Below are 19769 nucleotides of genomic sequence, written 5' to 3' on the forward strand. Positions count from 1 at the left end.
TCTGTTTTTCTCTCCCCCTCTCTGTCTTCCCCTCCTCTCTCCATTTCTCTCTGTCCTATCTAACAACAATAACATCAATAACAACAACAATAACTACAACAACAGTGAAAAACAAGGGCAACAAATGGGAAAATAAATAAATAAATAAATATTAAAAAAAAACTTTTGTTGTGGTCTCCGCAAGAAGGAACAGGTCAGGCAGGGTAAGCAGGTGTATAATTGGCTAGTTTGAATGATCTTCACAGGCTCTGTTTTTCAGGAGCCTGGCCCCAAATGATTAGAGTAGGCAAATAATGGTCTGAAGTGTAAGAACCTGCTGAAGGAGTCTGCATTTAGTGGGTCCAAGTTGACGTGGCTTAATTGTTTTTTGTTTGTTTATTTAGTTTTCTCTAAAGCTTTGAAATGCATTAAGACAAATCAAAGTGAGATTTGCTTATTTTGACCTCACAGCTTTCTTCACAGCCAAAGCAGTATTTTCAAACCTAAGAGTGCTATTTACCCAAGGAAGGGATTTCTTCATAAGCATGGCCAAAATCAAACACCACATTATCTCAAGTTCTAGCAAACATTTTATTCTCATTAATGTCGCAAGACTGTTGGAAACCAAGTCTGGAAAAGTCCTTTGGCAATGAATGTGAATGTTTTGCAAAGAAGGGGAGGAGGAGGAGGAGAAAGAGAAAGAGAAGAAGAGGGAGAAGGAGGAGGAGGAGAAAGAGGAGAAGGAGAAGAAAGGAGCTGTGTGAGGATGTATGTTTCCATTAAGTGTGCTTCTGAGTAATTTCCTTTGGCAAAGTCCACAACCAAACCTGAATAAATTAGTCACAGTGTCGATAGAAATAAAAGAAGTAATCTGTAAAGAATATCCCAGCGAAATATGGGTCTGTTGAACAGTCAGCTAAATCCTGTCAGAACAGGAGGGAGAAAAAGAATGATTAATGTAAGAAATATTTGCAAACTATTTAACAGAATTATCCATTTCTTTCTCACAGAAAAGAAAACAACAAAATGAAGCTTACCGGTGCAGCTACACGGAAATGGTAGGCACTATCAAAGAAAGGGGCCACAGCAAGGCTCCAAATGTGCTGATAGCCCTAAACAATGAATGAAAGAGAGATCCATTTCATAACCACATTTTCAATTGAAAGGAGTATAGGCTAAGCCAGCATTTCTTGGACTATCACTGGGGAGGTATCTGTGACAACAGCTTTTGATAAGGGTCTCTAGAACTGTCTGCAGTGTCTGAAGGACACACAGAAGATGCTGAGCAAAACCCAGTGGCTGGGCAGCCAGTAAAAGGAGACAGTGGCATCTGGCTTGGGAACAGAAGAGATGCCATAGTTGCAGACACACTTCTGGAATGTAATGCTGAGAAAGTAGACAGTGTTACCTGTGTCATATCCTGGGAGACTTCTTGGTGACTTTGCATCCATTTGACTTCCTTTTTATTATGGAAACATATATTTCCAAGGGTGGATTTGCACTGAAAGACTATCAATGGCTCTGTTGTGCTTCAAGAAACAAAGGAATGAAAAGGCAAATGGAAAAGCAGTCATCAGCTCCTACTCAGTTATACACCTTGATAAAAAGAAGCACTAATGGAAACTTGGAAATCCAGACAAAGTTTTAAATATGCATCTTATCACAGAAAGGTCACTGACACCAATATGCTAGCTCCTATCTCATTATCACAGCTAGAAACTCAATCTCAATGGCCATTGTTTAGACTGACTGGCCTTGCTGGCTGCTCCCCACCCCCTAAATTCATATGCTGAAATCCTAACTTCCAATGAGATGCTGTTAAGTATTTTGGAAGTAATTAGGTCATAAGGGTGAATTTCTCAGATATGGGATTACTAACTTTAAAAAATATATAGATTTATTTACACATTAACATGAAGGGCTGAGAGAGAAAGGATGAACCACACTATCACACATCAGTGATGCCAGACATCAAACTCAGAACCTCATACTTTAGATTTTTTTAATTGATTTATTTATTATTGGATAGAGACAGAGAGAAATCGAGAAGGGGAAAAATAGAGAAGGAAAGAGACACACATGCAGTTCTGCTTCACCACTGGTGAAGCTTTCCCCCTGCAGATGGGGATCAGAGACTTGAACCTGGATCCTTGTGCACTGTATTGTGTGTGTTTAACCAGACGTGCCACTACCTGGCCCCAGAACTTCATGCTTTTAAGTTCAAACCACTGCACCACTTCCTAAGCCATACAATCTTTTTAAAGGACCCCAGAGAGCTCTTATTCAATGAGGACACATGAAGATGTCTTTCTATCAATCTAGAAGCAAATCTTCACCAGACACCAAAGCTACCTTGACTTTGGACTTCTAAATCTCTGGACTATGAAAAGTAAATGTTTATTGTTGAAAACACCCAGTCTATATGGTGTTTTTGATACAGCAGCACCAACCGACTAAAGTTACTATTAAAGTAGCATATGATCATCTCTAAAATATTCTCTCCTAGCTTATATCACCTCTACAACAACATTTTAAGTCCCTAGAGATATTCAAATATTTTCTGAATATTTCTCTTCTCTTTTTACCACGACTGAATATGTTTCTGTCTGCTTCCTGGCACTCCAGATTCTGCAGATTCCTGGTCTCAGTAGATGCCATCTGAAGCAGCAAGACAAATACAAGCAGGAACTTGGGGTGAGCCCCATTATAAAAGGTCAATCACTGGGATTCCACAGTGCAATGATTAGCATTCTGGACTCTGAACCCATAAATGGCAAGTCTTTAAAACTATCAAAGTGAAAGGATTGCCATATAAAATGGTTCATCTCTAGAGATTGATTCATTTATCATCACCAAGAGCGCCATATGTCTTTGGAATTTTTTTTTTCTTTTCTCATTGGGAATATATACAGCCCCAGTTGAATATATGTGTCATTTAAAAGTCTCCCATATTAGAACAATGCTTAATTCTTCAAGACCTGATTTCATGGCTCAAGAGGATTGTCTGCACTTCAGGGGATATGCCACATAAGCTAGTTTCCCTGTGCCAAAGTGAGGAATGAATGAGGAAATGTTATTCCTGGTTCTTTGGGGAATATCAGAGAATAGTACTTTTACCTTGTGAGGACAGTATATTTAGTTTCTCCTTTGTCTTGATACATATTGTGTTCTGAGTCATGAAATAGTGTGTGTTTGAAATGAATCTTTCTAAGGAAAACAGTTGTGCTCAGTGTCATTAACTCATTATAGAAAGCTGATGAGAGAAGCATAAAGCCTGAGTGAAAGAGAAGAGATACAAGATGGGAAAGATGGAAGAGACAGAAATGGGAAAGATAGAGGAGGAATAACAGAAGGAAGAGAGAGGAGGACAGATGAAGGGGAAGCAAAACAATATTATAAGGAGGGATAAAGTGGACTGAAATCAATAAAAAACAAAATTAAAAACTAATCTTTTAAAATTTTTTTGTTATTTTTATTTATTGGATAGAGATAGCTGGAGATTGAGAGGGTTGGGGGAGATAGAGAGGGAGAGAGACAGAGAGACACCTGCAGACCTGCTTCATGGCTTCTGAAGCTCTCCCCCTGCAGGTGGGGATCAGGGGCTCGAACCTGGGTCCTTGCACACTGTAATGTGTGCGCTCAACCAGGTGCGCCACTGCCTGGCCCCAAAACTAATCTTTATAGTGAGTAACTTGTTACATAATGTGTGAGTGAAGCGGGTCACAAGTCTTGAAGTATTTTAATTAGTTAAGATTTCTGGTATTAATAAGAGCAGCCTGGGAGGAAATGCAGAGGATAGAGTGTTGGACTCACAAATATGAGGTTCCAAGTTTGAGGCCCAACATCAAATGCATCACAATGATGCTCCAATTCTCTTTTTCTCTCTTATGTTAACAACTAAATTTTTTTTAGAAAATATATCTGACAAGAATAGATGAGAGTTTGTGGTTTTTGAAGGAAAGATAATCAGAAAAAATTCTTCTACTCACTGTCTATAATGCATGTGCCAGGAAGGGTCAATGTTGTAACATAAGTCATCTCACTGGGAAATCAGGATGATAAAATAAGTAGGCTGAGTTAGAAGTCCAGCTCCACGGCTTACCAGCTCTGATTTTTGGGGCAAAATTTACCTTTCTAAATAGAAGTGTTTCTATATGAAAAGTGTGTACGAGGAGAAAAAAAAAAGCCTCATAGGGCATTTGTGAGGATTCTATGATACAAGACTAAAATTAGGGTATGGGATATAGTCTGAATTTAGATGATATTTATTAACTTCATCACAATTACTTCCACCAGAATTCTACTTATGATGATATATATTTTTTAAATTCATTTTTCAAGGGGCTGGGAAAAGCACATTCATTAGAGACCACATATTACAATACATAAGGACCCCAGTTCATGTCCCAGGTCTCCACCTGCCAGGGAGGTGAATGGGGCTTCATGAGTGGTGAAGCAATGCTGCAAGTCCCTCTCTCTCTCTCTCTCTTTCTCTTTTTCCCCCCTCTCTTTCTCTTTTTCTACTTCCCCTTACTCTCTCAATTTATCTGTCTCTATCCAAAATACTAAATAAAATAAAATCATTTCTAAAGTTCTTTTTTTTTTCAGATGAATAAACTAACTCCATGAACATAAGTGTTTTCTCCAAAAGTCACATAATGACTAAGCAATTGAGACAAAATTTGAACTTGTTTGCCCAATCCCAAACTCTGACCCCATTCCTACCCCAGGCTCAGGGAAAAGGGATGGTATCTGCATTGACATGGCTACAAGAAGACCAAAAAATGAGCTGCCCACCTTCTGGAAGACCATGCAATCATTCCCACCCCGATTTAAGAGGAGGATCAAGCCAGCTTGTCACCCAAGGTGACTCCTACTTTGCAAATGTGTGTACAGCCTATGGCTTCTCAGAACTGCACATCCCTCCCATAGCTGAACCCCCCTCTCCGCCCAACCACCAGTAGATCATTTGGACTGATAGCTTTCCATCTCCTAATTTACTGACTAAATTGCCAAGTAGACTTAGCTACTGAAAAAATGACACAAAAACAAAATTGCTTTTTGCCACTTACTTGATTTCCAGAGAGAATTTCACATTGGTGGGTGTGTACTTATTAACAGGAATATTGTAATTGTAATTTCCAGACCTAAATATGGAAAAAAAATAAAGCCACAAATCAAAATACCCAAGAAAGGCTTCAAAATGGATTTTTTTGTTATTCACAACACACTAGGTAACTATAATATTTTAATAAGCATTCTAATATATATTCTAATATATAAACATATTCTAATAGATATAGTACCTATACAAACACATAATGAATATATATGACTATATATAGTTTCACATAGTATAACTTTGTGTTTTTCAGAAACATATTCATCTAACTCCAGAGTGATTTCTCTCAGGTCCTAACAAAGTATACTACAAAGATTTATAGCTATTTAGAACACACAGAGAAATCACAGAAAGTCAAATCTCAAACCAAATGTACAAAACTAAATGCAGAAGAATGACTTTTAGTTCTCCTCAGGGAAAGACAGATTTTCTAAAACAACTAAGGCAAATGCCTCAACCAATAGTCTTTCTGGAATAGAGGGTAGGAAATAATAAATTTAAAAAAAAAACCCAAAAAACAAAAAGCTGACAATTCCATAGTAAATCATTCTTTATTGAATCAACATTAGCAGACTTTATTATGCACTTTCAGAATCTGAGTCAACTAAAGTTAATTTAGTCCTAATCACCGTATAGTACTGGTGAAAATCGTCAGACAAAAATTCTTGCACAGATTCCTCCCTCATACCTTCCTTAAGAGAGATCATTGGCTAGGGAGTTGGGCGGTGGCACAGCGGGTTAAGCGCACGTGGCGCAAATCGCCAGGACCTGCGTAAGGATCCCAGTTCGAGCCCCCGGCTCCCCCCCTGCAGGGGAGTCGCTTCACAAGCGGTGAAGCAGGTCTGCAGGTGTCTGTCTTTCCCTCCCCCTCTCTGTCTTCCCCTCCTCTCTCCATTTCTCTCTGTCCTATCCAACAACAACGACATTAATAACCACAACAATGTTAAAACAACAAGGGCAACAAAAAGGAAAATAAATAAATTTTTTAAAAAAGAGAGATGATTGGAAAAGTGGAAGAGTTTCTTTGATTCTTACTATAATGAAAAGTTACAGCAAGAGGCAAACTGAATCCAATATAACGTCTCCCTTTATCCTAGCCACTCCTTGAACAATATGGAGAGGAGAAACTGCTTAAACCCAGATAAGTTGGGAAACGAGCCAGTCATTTTAGATTCTATTTCATGAAGAGTAAAATAAGCTGTTAAAGATGTGGAAGCGAACATAAAAACGACGGATCTAAAGTGGGATTGGGAGAGCCTTGCTGGACTGAAGAAAGTTGAAATAAATGGTATTCTATAAAACTGGGACTATTCTAAGCCTTCCCAAATCTGTGTGCTTTGCAGCAACCCAACTCAGGAGGTGCCACCCCTTTATAGTAGAGGAACACATGCACGGAGTAGAAGTGTCCTATCAACATTCTTGAACTGGAGTCCTTATGTTTCTCCATTTTGTCATTCTACCATGTGAGTTGACATTTCTCCTTTTCAAGTTCATCATGCTTCAAGTGCCTTAACGACAGAAGAAAGATAAACAGCTTCAAACTTGCAGGGATTTGGTGAGAACCCAATGAAATAATGATTACAGGGATCTGGAACCAATGATAAAGCACAATGCGGGTTACTTTTAAAACTTAGCAGCAGCAACTTGAAGCTCAAGTCCCATCAGGTTGGAAAGAATTGAAGATTGAGAATCTACAGAATGCATGACTTGAGCTCAAATTAGCAGGCACTCAGTAAGTACTTATCAAATAAAGAAACATTACTGCCCGTTTATGAGTGTTCTGACAATGTGTGAATTATGCACACTGAAGTCCTCTGCATACTGTGCTTCTGGAAGCATAGAGATGAACACTGCTCACTTCTGCAGTACTTGCACTTTCCCTGCCTAACTGGAAAAGCTAAGCTCTGTTATGTAGCAATTAAAACAATGATATCCCTGTTGTTAACACATACAGCTCATGGCAAACTTGGAGCCAGCAGCAGCCCTGTGTTGTTTGCCTATAAAGTTAACCAGCAGTGCTGCTCCTCTGCATGGTATGTGGCTGCAGAGAGTCAGCTCTTGGAGCTGCCCCATCAGTGTTTTTGTCTGGACATATCCATTAAACTGGGAGACTGGAATCCTGGCAGTCATGGTTTATTGACATTTGTTAATACCAACTGTTTTATGACTCCCTCTCCCAACATGTGACAGACATGTTTTCACTTAAGGAGTAATGTCAGCACACAGTGATTTTTGCCACGTAGCTCTGCTTTTCCATCTAGTCTCCAAAACCCAAACCCAGAGGTTTCAATAAACTGCAGAAAGAGCCAAAGTGGATTGAGTGTGATAGTGAAGCTTACCCACCCGCACTGAAGACTTCGGCTGCAGTACCGACGGTCTATTACTTGCTGGATTTCCATAATCTGAATAGAACTGATGGTTGTATCAATCCCTGGATTGAGAATAAACTCAGATAAGAAAGGAAACTCTTCTCTTTTTTAAAAATTTTTTTAAAAATTATCTTTATTTATTGGATAGAGACACTCAGAAATAGAGAGGGGAGGGGGTGATAAAGAGGGAGAGAGACAGAGAGACACCTGCAGCACTGCTTCACCACTCACAAAGCTTTCCCCCTGCAGGTGGGGACTGGGGACTTGAACCTGGGTCCTTGCACAACCAGGTGCACCACCTGCTGGCCCCTGAGAAAGGAAACTCTTCTGCCAAGGATTAGAGTATTGTGCTCCAGCAGAGTTTCCAAGTCGCAGAATTGTGAAATAAGAATTTCCTTGATAAATAGATTTCATTTGTATTCAAATAGAAAAAGGAGAAGGAGAAATTGTTAGAGTGAATTAAAAAAAAAAAAACAACTAATAAAAGCCCCAGACTCCCACAAACAGCCTTATAACATCCAAAAGAATTTCTGGACATGGGGAGGTGGGTGGTAGCACAGCAGGTTAAATGCTCACAGACCAGCATAAAGATCCCGGTTCGAGCCCCCGGCTTCCCACCTGCAGGGGGTCACTTCACAAATGGTGAAACAGGTCTGCAGGCATCTATCTTTCTCTCCCTCTCTGTTTTCCCCTCCCCTCTCAATTTCTGTCTCTATCCAACAATAAAAATAAATAAAATTTTAAAAATTAAAAAAAAGAATTTCTGGACCTTCTAGAAGCCCTACTAAGTTGGAATGTATGTTTTTTTGCTTTCTGTTTTCACCTGAGCACTGCTCAGCTCTGGCTTATAGTGGTGCAGGGGATTGAACCTGGGACTTTGGAGCCTCAGGTATGAGAGTCTCTTAGCATAACCATTGTGTTATCTACACCCAAAGTTGGAATTTATGTTGTTGATTTTTTTTCTCTTGTTTTCATTAGATAGGTCAGACAGAAATTGAGAAGGGACAGAGGCGATAGAGAGGTAGAGACAATGACAGACACCTGCAAACCTGCTTCACTGCTTGTGAAGCATCCCCCCTGCAGGTTCAGGGTGGGGGCTCACACCCAGGTAATGTATGTGCCCCTAAACTGAAATTTATGGAAAGTGCAATGTGAAATGCAATCTGGCAAAAATAAAATAAAATCACAGAACAAACTAAGAATATATTAAGGACAGAAGAAGGCATGAAGTTTAAATATTATTATGGAGGAGAGGCCAGGCGGTGGTGTACTTGGTAAAGCACACATGCTACAATGCACAAGGACCCAGGTTCAAGCCCCCAGTGCCCACCTGTAGGTGGGTAGCTTCTCAGGCAGGGAAGCAGTGCTGTAGGTGTCTTTCTTTCTCTCTCCCTCTCAATTTCTCTGTCTCTATCCAAAACATTAATAAAGTAAAATGTTAAATAATAATAAGGAAAACTCACAGAGGATAATCACAATTTATCTAGCAGTGAATGAGTGCTTCTGGTGCCTGTTTAATAGTTAGGGTGTCACCCCCTGCACGGTGATAGAGTGCTGCATTTGTTCCTGTTTCCACTCTAGTAATGCTTCTACAGCCTGTTGTTACTGGCCTGGCCCCAGGAAACAATAGAACAGAGTCCATTTAAATGTAAACTCACAGTCACTCCCCCAGTCCAGGTCTGTCAGAACATCTCTCGCCAGGAATGACTTGTTTCTGTCTTCTGAAGAGATACAGATAGGAGCTGTTAGAGGCTAAGGCTTGGTCAGGGTGAGAAGAAACCCAGTCTGAGTGCCAGATTTCCTCTGTTCCCCAACCCTTTCTCTACCTCACTGTTTAATCCATTCAACCCATGTTCTAGTTCTGAGACATTTAGTTTATTCTTACCCTTTTCCAAGAAGCCGTCTGAAGAAGAGATACATAGATGATAGATAAAATAGATAGATAGGTAGATAGATAGATAGATAGATAGATAGATAGATAGATAGATAGATAGATAGATAGATGATAGATAGATAGATAGGAAATTCACTGAATAGAGGCCGGGTTCCAGTTCCAGCACTAAGGGAAGAGTAAGGTACTATGTTACTGGAGGAATCTCTGTCTATCCCCCACCCCCACCATGAGTTTTAATTTAAAAGAGGCCTGGGAGAAATAAAATTGTGTGTGTGTGTGTGTGTGTGTGTGTGTGTGTGTGTGTGTGTGTGTGTGTGAAGGACCCCAGTTCCACATGCAAAAAAGAAGCCTTCTGTTTGGGGCTGAATGGTGGAATTTTGTAGTCATGTATATTTTAAGTTTTTAGATTTAGATCTCTGTTCATTTCTGCCTGGAACTGCAGGATAGAAAGCAAAAGCAACAGTTCACATTACTTGGGGTGGCAATCTGTCTGTCTAGTTAGTGTTTCTCACTGTAGGTGGAAGGGATTGTGTATTTGCCCTCTCACCTAACTCTGCATTCTTGGAAGGTAGCATCTGATCCCTAATGCTTTCCCACTTAAGGCCAGGCAAGGCTCACTGCAAGTGATGGATGAACATTTGCGAAAGCAGAGAAGGGAGACAGGTTGGCAAAGAGAGAAAGGAAGCAATATGATCTTTTAAAATTAATAATAATAAAATGCTTAGGGCCAGGAAATAGCTCACCTGGTAGGCCATGTACCCTGCCATGTACATAATCTGAATTCAAGCTTCAAGTCCCAATGCCACATGGGATTATTGTGATGACAGGGGAAGCTCCCATTCTGTGGGTCTCTCTGTCTCTCTCTCTCTCTTTCTTTGCTGGAACTAAAAAGAATGACTGATTTGCCCTGAAGTGGTGAGAGCATGCATACCACCAAAAAAAAAAAAAAAAAAAAAGGAAGATAAAAAGAAGAAAGAGAATAATATGCTTCACCATACACACTAGTAGGGGAGTCCCCAGGGGATGGGTGCATAAGAATGTCAGGGATGGAGGTGAAAATTGAGTTCCTTCACCCTATCAGCAAATGGAAGTGAGAACATGAAGTGAGGCAAGTTTCCTGAGTATCCTGCTTCTGTTATGAAGAAATGAACCTTGATATATTAAGATTTTCTGGGCAACTGGGTATTTATTTATGTTTCATTGCATATAAATGTATCTGCTGTCTCAAAAATCCTCAGTTCCAGTTATTCCAATAATAGTTTCCAGCCAATGGCTCTTGCTATGAGTTTTGCTTATGAATGTTTCCACAGAAGGCTGGGAATTTACAAGGCAAATTAGGCATAAAGAAACTGGGACTTCTCTAGTCTATCTCTTTCCCTCCCTTAGCTTTTGTTCTGCTATACTGCTGAATCTGTGGGGGGAAAGGGCTCGTTTTACCTCTGGCAACAGAATTACAGAATTCTCTCGCTTCCACAGAGGCTTGTTTTCAGGTTCCTGGAAAGAGGGCCCTTTGATAAGATTTATTTTCTGGTGTGATAACAGATTTTTAAACAGTCATAAAAAAAATGAAACTGAGGAAAGATAACTTGGCAGATTGAACTGTGAAAATTGCTTTTCAATAGCAGGATCGGAAGAGCAAAATTTAAGCCTCCTATAAAGCGCGTCCGATTTGTCACTTCTCTGAAGCAAGACCATTCACGTTTGAAAGAGTGGTTATTGGAAGGCCATATGTTCTCCATTCATAGAGGGGTGAATGTCATTTCATACATGTCTTCTAGCAACATTCACTGCACTCTTAGTAAGCACCCCCAGAGGTTTGCTTTGTAAAGTGGAGATATAAATCACAATCAGCCAATCTCGCAGTGAACTAAATTAGATACTTCTGGATAGGAGAGATTGAAGATGGTGTTCTCCTAACGCATATCTTGTTGTGACAGAATGATGGTTGGTGACTGAGAGTCAGTACAACATCTTGGACACCTTTTCCTTTCTTCATTGAAGCAGACTTGCAAGAGGAAAATCAAGGAGCTCAGCTGATTGAGGAGCGACTGAGTTCTTTAACACTCGAAACCTCTTGCTACTTGTCTTAGCTTGTTTTTATTACTGGTGTACTGTTCAGTTCTGGCTTTGCTGCTGACTCACTAGGGGATCTTAAACTAGGTTCTGGGCCTTCGTGTCATAAGATAGATGAGTTAGCATAAATCAGAGATTCTCTTGGCATAGAGACATTAGAGCAAAGGTGATTACATAAAGGAGGTCTGTGAACTTGAAAAGTAACATTACCTCCATATATTTGTACTACCTAGGGATCTGGTGGTGGTGTGTCTGGTTGAGTGCACACATTATAATGCACAAAGACCCTCGTTCAAGCCCCCAGTCCTAGCCCCCAGCCCCCACCTGCAGAGGGAAGCTTCACAAGCAGTGAAGCGGTACAGCAGGTGTGTCCTTCTCTCTCCTTCTCTACCTCCCTTCCCCCTCTCAGTTTCTCTCTATCCTATCAAATAATATATATATTAAATTTATTTATTTTCCCTTTGTTGCCCTTGTTTTTTCATTGTTGTAGTAGTTATTGTTGTTGTTGATGTCGTCATTGTTAGATAGGACAAGAGAGAAATGGAGAGAGGAGGGGAAGAGAAAGATAGACACCTGCAGACCTGCTTCACTGCCTGTGAAATGACTCCTCTGCAGGTGGGGAGCCAGAGGCTCAAACCCGGATCTTTACACAGGTCCTTGCGCTTTGCGCCACATGCGCTTAACCCGCTGCACTACCTCCGGAATCCCTAAAATATATATTCTAATTAGATTTATACTATTTTTCAGATGTTGCTGTTGGATAAAGAAAAAAAATTTTTTTGATAAAAACCTTAACAGAGTTTGTAGTATACTTTCCCCTCTATTTTTCTCAAATAACTGCAAATGTTAATAATGGATCCTTAGGGCTAAAAAGTCGGGAGGCACTCTGATATTCCATGACGTTAAAATCCCCCCAAGTTCTCGGATGTCTTATGAGTCAAAGTAGACAGAACTGCTAAATTCTTTCCTCCTATCCCCAGTTGAAATAGGGGATGGTTTTCTCAATATATCACGGAGCCTGATAACTCAGAGCTTGAATTTCATTTTCAGCCAGGGAAGCTGATTATTGTGTCTAGGAGGACACAGCAACTGCCTGTGGAGCTGATTATCTGTCATTTCATGCCTCCCATAGTTTTGGAAACATAAGGCAAAATGACACTCACTGTCTTTGAAATGAAAGCAACATACCTTCATCTGGTTTGAGAAGAACTATTTTCCCCAAGATGTCTTTTTCTTTTTAAATAGCTCACTTAGGTAGTGTGCTACTTTCTAAATGTTTATTTGTTTATTCTTTATTGGATAGAGACAAAAAGAAATTGCGAGGGAAGGGGCAGGCAGAAAGGGAGAGAGAAAGAGAGACACGTGAAACACTGCACTAATGAAGTTTTCCCTTTGTAGATGGGAAGCTGGGATTCGAACTTGGGTCCTTGTATATTGTAACATGCATTCAACTGGTTGCATCACTGTATGACCCCTCTTCCTAAGATTTTCTTGATGTCAAAATCGGATTGCTTCTGTGAAGAGTGAATTTGTTCAAATGTGAAAAATTTTTTTTTGTTTAATTTAATTTATTTATTTTTGTGAGGTGAGGGGGAACCCGTTGCTCCTGGGAATCCTTACCTTTTCTTTGCTTTTAAGTTTCACATAGGAAGGGACAGAGAAGGGGAGGATAGAAAGAAGGAAAGACACCACAGCACGGCTCCATCATTCAAACAGCTTTCCTTTGGTGTTGTACATAATGTTTCCATGTGGTGTAGGGAGCTTGAACCTGGGTCCTCACTCATGGTAAAGTGTCCAATCTACCAAACAGATTATCTCCCTGTCCAAAAAGTCTTCTGAAAATGAGGATTGGATGAATCCGTGACCTCTTTCTGTGCAGGATCCATTGTTATGAGTACATATCACATAGGTTAAATGGTCTATCTGAGGACTATTCACAGAAAAGGATACACTTAGAAAAGAAAAGCAATCATTCTCAAGTTGGACTCCTAAGTTAAGAAAATGATTGGAGGGTTGGGGAGATAACATAGTGGTTATGCAAAAAGACTTTCAGGTCTACAGATCTGAAGCTCCAAATTCAATCCCAGGAACCACCAGAAGCCAGAACTGGGCAATATTCTGGTAAAAGATAAAAGAGAAAGGGAAAAAAATTTTGATTCTATGTGCCTTGACAAGAAGAGAAGGAAGGCCTTGGAGTACTTTTGTGACAATACTGAATTGTTCTACTTTCAAAACTATTGAGAATATGATGGCTGCAACTAATTTCTTTCTTCAGACTGAACCTTTATCCTCACCCTGAAGTGATTCATCTGCTCTCAAGTTCAATAAAAATTGCTTTCCTGAGAGAAACATGGTATACACTTCCTCCTATGACTGTGGGGAATACACTTTTTTCTTAGGTCTTTTTTTTCTCTCTATTTCTTTACTTATTATTGGATAGAGACAGTGAGAAATTTAGAGGGGAGGGGAAGATAAAGAGGGAGAGAGACCGAGAGACACTTGCAGCACTAATTCACCACTCGTAAAGCTTTCCCCTTGCAGGTGGGGACCAGGGTCTTGAACCCGGATTCTTGTATAATGTACTGTGTGTACTTTACCAGGTGTACCACCACCCAGTCCCCCCAAGGATACACTCTTTATGTCTCACCATCCTGACTGGAAGAACCAGCAATAAAGACAGTGCCTGTCTGCTAAGTGGAGGCTGAGAGTCTACAGCAAGGTGGTGTACTGATGTCTATCTTGAGGAAATGTGGAAATATCCTTTTGTGACAACAACAATCCTATAAATCTCTATTCTCTCAGTAAACTTATAATTAAACTTGAAAAAATACATAACTGTGTCTATCTTTTAGGCTTGTGAGAATTACAGGAGTTATTCATGTAGACTGCTTATGACAATGCTTTTGTATACCGTATTTTATCATGATGTTGGTGATTTACACGTGTTATTTATTCCATAATAGGACAGAAAATACTATCAAGGGATGAAAATTACATTTATTTTTTCTTTTCTTTTTGCCTCCAGGGTTATCGCTGGAGCTTGGTGTGGCATTATGAATCTGCCACTCCCGGCAGTCATTGTTCCATTTTATTGGACCGGGCAGAGAGAAATTGAAAGGGATAGGGGGGAGATAGAGAGGGAGATGGAAAGATAAGATACCTGCAGACCTGTTTTGATGCTCGTGAAGCCATCCTCCCTGCAGGTCAGGAACCCAGGGGCTCAAACCTGGATCCTTGAGCAGGTCCTTGTACTTAGTACTATGTGCGCTTAATCAGGTATGCCACCCTCAACCCCCCAAAACTACATTTATTCCCCCAAAACTTCAATGGCTAACTATATTCTGTTTATCACACATTGGGACTATTCTAAAATATTCATATTCAGGGGTGGGGTGCAGAAAATAACCCACCCTGTACAGTATGTGCCGTGCCACACATGTAGCCCTTGTTTGAACCCCAGCACCACATGGAAGTGACACAGTACCATGAGAAGGTCGCTCTCTCTCTCACCCTCCCTTCCTCCCTCTTTCACCCTCCTCCCTCCCCCCCCCATAAAAGGAACAAAAATTCGGCCCAGGAGCAGTGAAATCTCATGTACATGAGTCCCCAGTGCCATCGGAAAAAACCTGATTCATTTCTATCCAAACATAAGTGAGGTCTGTACCTCACCAACTACTTTTAAATTAGACATATTTGACCAGTGTCACTTGCTGAGGCTGATAAAATGTGCGCAGCAGTGACACGCATTGAACTTAAGTCCAAGTGCAAAGAGCCCCAATTTGTCACCACCGCTGTAGAGATTGTGGCATCAGCAGCATCGGCTGGGTTCTGGTGACAGGTTAAGCAAGAACCCTCTTTTGACCCACAGCTGACGTAAAAAGTGAAAAATAAATGTCTGCCACATTAAATCGCTATATTTGAGGAGTTGTTATTACCACAGCATTCTCACAGAGAAGCCATAGTAAGATGCAAGCACTGCTATTCTTAGTATCATCAGAATTATAATTTTAGACACTTGTCCATATGTGTGCATACAGAAAGCTTCTAAAAATGATAATAAATTAGAATACACTTGGATATACTATATTTAATCTTACAGAGATAATTATACTCTTAACCCCTTGATTGCATTTATAAATATGTATCTTTAGTTGTTGTCATCACTGGAACTTCAGTGCTCCAGGCCAACTTATTCTTTTTTTGAATTTTTTAATTTTTTATTTTATTATTATTATTACTATTTGCCTCCAGGGTTATTGCTGGGGCTCAGTGCCTATACCATGAGTCCACTGCTCCTGGAGGCCTTCTTTCCCATTTTGTTGCCCCTATTGTAGTTGTCATAGCCCCTATTGTAGTTGTTGCTGGACAGGATAGAGAGAAATGGAGAGAGGAGGGGAAGACAGAGAGGAGGAGAGAAAGACACCTGCAGACCTGCTTCACCGCCTGCAAAACAACCCTGCCACTGCAAGTGGGGACCTGGGGGCTCAGACTGCAATCCTTAAGCTGTCTTTGCACTTTGCACCATGTGTGCTTAATCTGCTGCACTACCACCAAGCCCCCTCCAGGCCAACTTTTTCATATATAGAGAAAAAGACAGGGCTGAGCAGACAGCATAATGGTTATGCAAAAAAAGAATTTTAGATCTTAGGTCCCAGGTTCAGTTCCCAGCATCATGTAATAATGCTCTGGTCTTTTTTTTTCTATCACTTTCTCATTACAATGAAAATAAATATAAATATATTTTTTAAGAAGACAGAGGGGGGCTGGCAGTGGTGCATCTGGTTGAATGCACATGTTACAATGCATGAGGACCCGGATTCGAACCCCTGGTCCCCACCTGCAAGGGGAAAGCTTCACGAGTGGTGAAGCAGGGCTGTAGGTGTCCCTCTGCCTCTCTCCCTCTCTATCTCCCCCTTCCTTCTCAATTTCTGGCTGTCTCTATCCAATAAATAAATAAAGATTAAAAAGAAAGAAAGAGAGAGAGAAAGAGAGAGAGAAAGAAAGAAAGAGAAAGAAAGAAAAAGATAGAAATGAAGAAACAGAGAAAGACACTACAGCACCAAAGTTTCCCTCAGTGCAGTGTGGGCTGGGTTCCACACCTGGGTCATGCTGATGACAAAGCAAGAGCACTATACAAATGATCTATCTTGCTGTCTCCATTTATATTTTTTCTAAATGGAAAACTCTGTTATTTGAAGGGGAGAGGGAGAGAGGGAGGGAGGGAGGGAGGGAGAGAGAGAGAGAGAATGTGTGTGTACCTAGAAAGAATAAGCAGATATTCTGAAAGTAGAGTGCCAACTTTGTGTTTTTTCACAGACTGAAAGCTTACCCTGAGTACATTAGAGTTTCCAAAGCCTTTTTACATTTTACTCAACTTGGCTTGGGCACAGAGCCCAGATACAACATCATTTTTTTTTTTTTAAGTTCTAAGTGAGCCAAAAAAATCTACCCATCCGAATGTAATTACTTCACTTGTGCTACTTGACGATTTTGTTGGCAACAGACAAATGAAGCCCTTTCACTTGAATCAACGGAAAGTTCATCCCTGGGCTGGGAATTCAATATTATAGATGACTCCTAGTTTGTTGCATTGATGTTTTTAAAGCTCTTGCCACCACAAATAGAAGTGTGGAGCCATTAATAGAGTATTGTAAACATCAGCAAGGGGGAACTAAAGAGAAAAAAAAAAAAAGAAAGAAAGAAAAAAGAAAAGAAAAAGCCTCAAGTTCAAAGCCCTTGCTGTCTCTGGTTGAACAGTCTTTACCAGCCCACGATCTCTGACGAATTTCCTTCTCCTTCTTGTTCTGTCTGTGCAAAGGACCCGAGAAAGTTCTTCTCCTTTCCCAGATGGGGCAGCAGAAAGACTCCTGACATGGCAGGATTTCACAGAAGGTGATTTCAGGTACTTGGATGGAAGACTGTGTAGTCGCTAGAGAGGTGTGAGGCGCTGCAAAATGGAGCAGAGAAGAGGGAAACAGCCAGGTGAACGTGAAAGGCAGGTTGCTTCTGCTGGCAGTTGTGCTGATTTGGAGGTGGGGGATGTGAGGATCTTACCTGAAGGGGAGGCTGTGGGTGGCAGAGGAGCTGGAGGAGAGCCTGTGATATTGCTGGAGGAAGAGCAGGAAGCCATTAGTAAAGGAAGCCTTCCAGAATCCTTCTTCCCCATACATACAAGATGGCAACACTCACCTTGGGAGGAGATTTGGGTCACGCCGGTCTTGATCTTTTAAGCTAAGTATGTAAAGGGAGACTATCATCAAGGCACTGTGAGAAAAATATAAAAAGGAAGTATTATGTGGCAGATTTGAGTCTAGAAACACCTCTCACAACCAGCTGGTCAGAGATGTAATCTCATGGGCCTCATAGATAGGAGAATTGGGGAGGGGGGCTTGAGACTGGCAGTATCACCATGGAAACCAGCACATGTCTGCATCTCTGCCCTCTTTTTCCTGGAGCTGCACAGAGACCCCTGGGGGTATTCCCTATTGCTGGAATTTTCCAGAGGGCAGCAGTCCCCCTGGTGTGACCAGCTATCTCAGAAGCATCTGTCACTGGTGGAAGATCACAAAAGGAAGCGTGAGAATTGCTGGAGGCAGCCCTCTGCTCCTTGCAGGAAAGAGTCAGAGCAGAGTTCACATCCCACTGGCCTGGGGTGCACACGCAGCTGAGCCAAGAGATGAAAGAGGGCGCAGGCTTAGTCAGCTAAATGCCAAACCCTTCGGCTGCCTCTGTGACATCTTCCAATTGCGTGTCCTTTTCAGAGCACAATACATCAGACTGGAAAGAGGAAGGCAAAGAAAAGCAATAAAACATCTACTTCCACCCTACCTGGATATGAGTGGTTCCCCCCCCCCCCAAGATATCAGAAACATGTAACCACATGGAAACTTCTCTTCAAGATTCTGAGCTTTGAGGAACTATACTCAACCATGCTTGTGCAAACAAACAGCATTCTTCTCTTTGGCAGTTGTCTTTAGAAGTCTCTCAAGAGCCACATGAGAAAGTCAGTGAATGACTCTATATCCTCCTGTGAGCTGGGCCTGACAGGCAGTGACCTAGTTTGACTTCCTACCAACCTGATTCTGCACCTGATTCTCTAGACTCAACTCTTAATTATTTTGTTGTCCACCCTTAGATAAACACATACAATGATATGTAGCACACATTTAAAATCCACTCAAGAGATTCCCAGTGTTCTCAGAAGGCACTGGTTACCTGCTGGTGACCTACATACATGGGACAGTGGTGCTGAGCCCAAGACACTGTCACATAGAATTTGATGAGTTGGCCTGGCAACTGCTTGCTGTGGTTGTCACTTTCCCTCTGAGGAAGATTATCTCCCATGAGATAAAGACTGGTAACTAGTCCTTCCCCACACTCATGGAGTAGGCCAAGGGAGAGATAAATACCTCATGTAAATAATGAGATAGAAAATAGGAAGACCTAGAGGCAAGAGGTGGTCCTGTTGAAAGGTTTTCTCATCTCAGTAGAAAGGCCTGACAAAGACCCCTGAGTTCCAGCAAGGGGTGCCTCACCCCCTTGCAGAGGAGGACAGGCACTGAGAAGACACTCAGCACATAGCCCAAGAGGTAAAGAGACAGAGAGCTTTGAACTTACATGGATCAATCCCTGGCACTACATATGCCAGTGTGCTGCTCTGGTCTCTCCCCTCTTCTCTGTCTCATAAAATAAATTAAAATAATTTTTTTAAAAGATACCCAAGAGGGCTGGACAGTAGCACACCAGGTTAAGCACATATAGTAAGAAGTGCAAGGACTGGCGCAAGGATCCCAGTTCAAACCCCAGGCTCCCCACCTGTGGTGGTGGTGGGGGGGGGTCACTTCACAAGCAGTGAAGCAGGTCTGCAGGTTTCTATCCTTCTCTCCTCCTCTCTGTCTTCCCCTCCTCTGTCAATTTCTCTCTGTCCTAGCCAAAAAAATTGAAAAAAAAAAAAAAAACCCAAATGCTTGCACAGCAAGTACTTCTGTTTTTATAATACTTAGTTACCTTAACTGCTTGGTAAATCTGATTGCATTGCCAATCTATTATATATCTTGAAGTAATCTAGGAGTTCTTTGGGGGCAAAGTCCTCATGAAAGAGTCCAGAAGAATCCTAATAAATATGAGCGTCCAGAGAAGGGCAGATTGTTGCTAAGTGTTTATTCATTCTTTTCCCCCAAGTGAACAGGAAGGAGAACAAAGACTTTGAAAAAGTTATTTGTGAGGCTGAGAAAAACACACACATGCACGTGTGAAAAGCACACTGAACTGTTACAATTTGTCAGTTGACTGAAGGTGTGTGGGGGGAGAATCCTTCCTCTTACAATTCAGT

The 19769-nt window shown here is 41.1% G+C and overlaps 1 protein-coding gene across 1 annotated transcript in view; it reads right to left on the bottom strand.

The window, feature by feature from the left end:
• Positions 1-556: 556 nt before the first annotated feature.
• The window catches only part of MYRFL (myelin regulatory factor like), an 84002-nt gene continuing 64789 nt past the window's right edge, over positions 557-19769 (bottom strand). The window contains exons 13-21 of the mRNA XM_060194947.1: positions 17627-17701; positions 17492-17544; positions 17202-17384; positions 9129-9191; positions 7445-7532; positions 5052-5126; positions 1388-1508; positions 1017-1091; positions 557-902 (exon numbers count right to left, since the gene is read on the bottom strand). Of these exons, the coding sequence (XP_060050930.1) occupies positions 816-902; positions 1017-1091; positions 1388-1508; positions 5052-5126; positions 7445-7532; positions 9129-9191; positions 17202-17384; positions 17492-17544; positions 17627-17701 (820 nt within the window). The 3' untranslated portion in view covers positions 557-815. The remainder of the gene's footprint in view (positions 903-1016; positions 1092-1387; positions 1509-5051; positions 5127-7444; positions 7533-9128; positions 9192-17201; positions 17385-17491; positions 17545-17626; positions 17702-19769) is intronic.

Source organism: Erinaceus europaeus, chromosome 7, assembly GCF_950295315.1.
Source record: "Erinaceus europaeus chromosome 7, mEriEur2.1, whole genome shotgun sequence".
NCBI classification, from domain to species: domain Eukaryota; kingdom Metazoa; phylum Chordata; class Mammalia; order Eulipotyphla; family Erinaceidae; genus Erinaceus; species Erinaceus europaeus.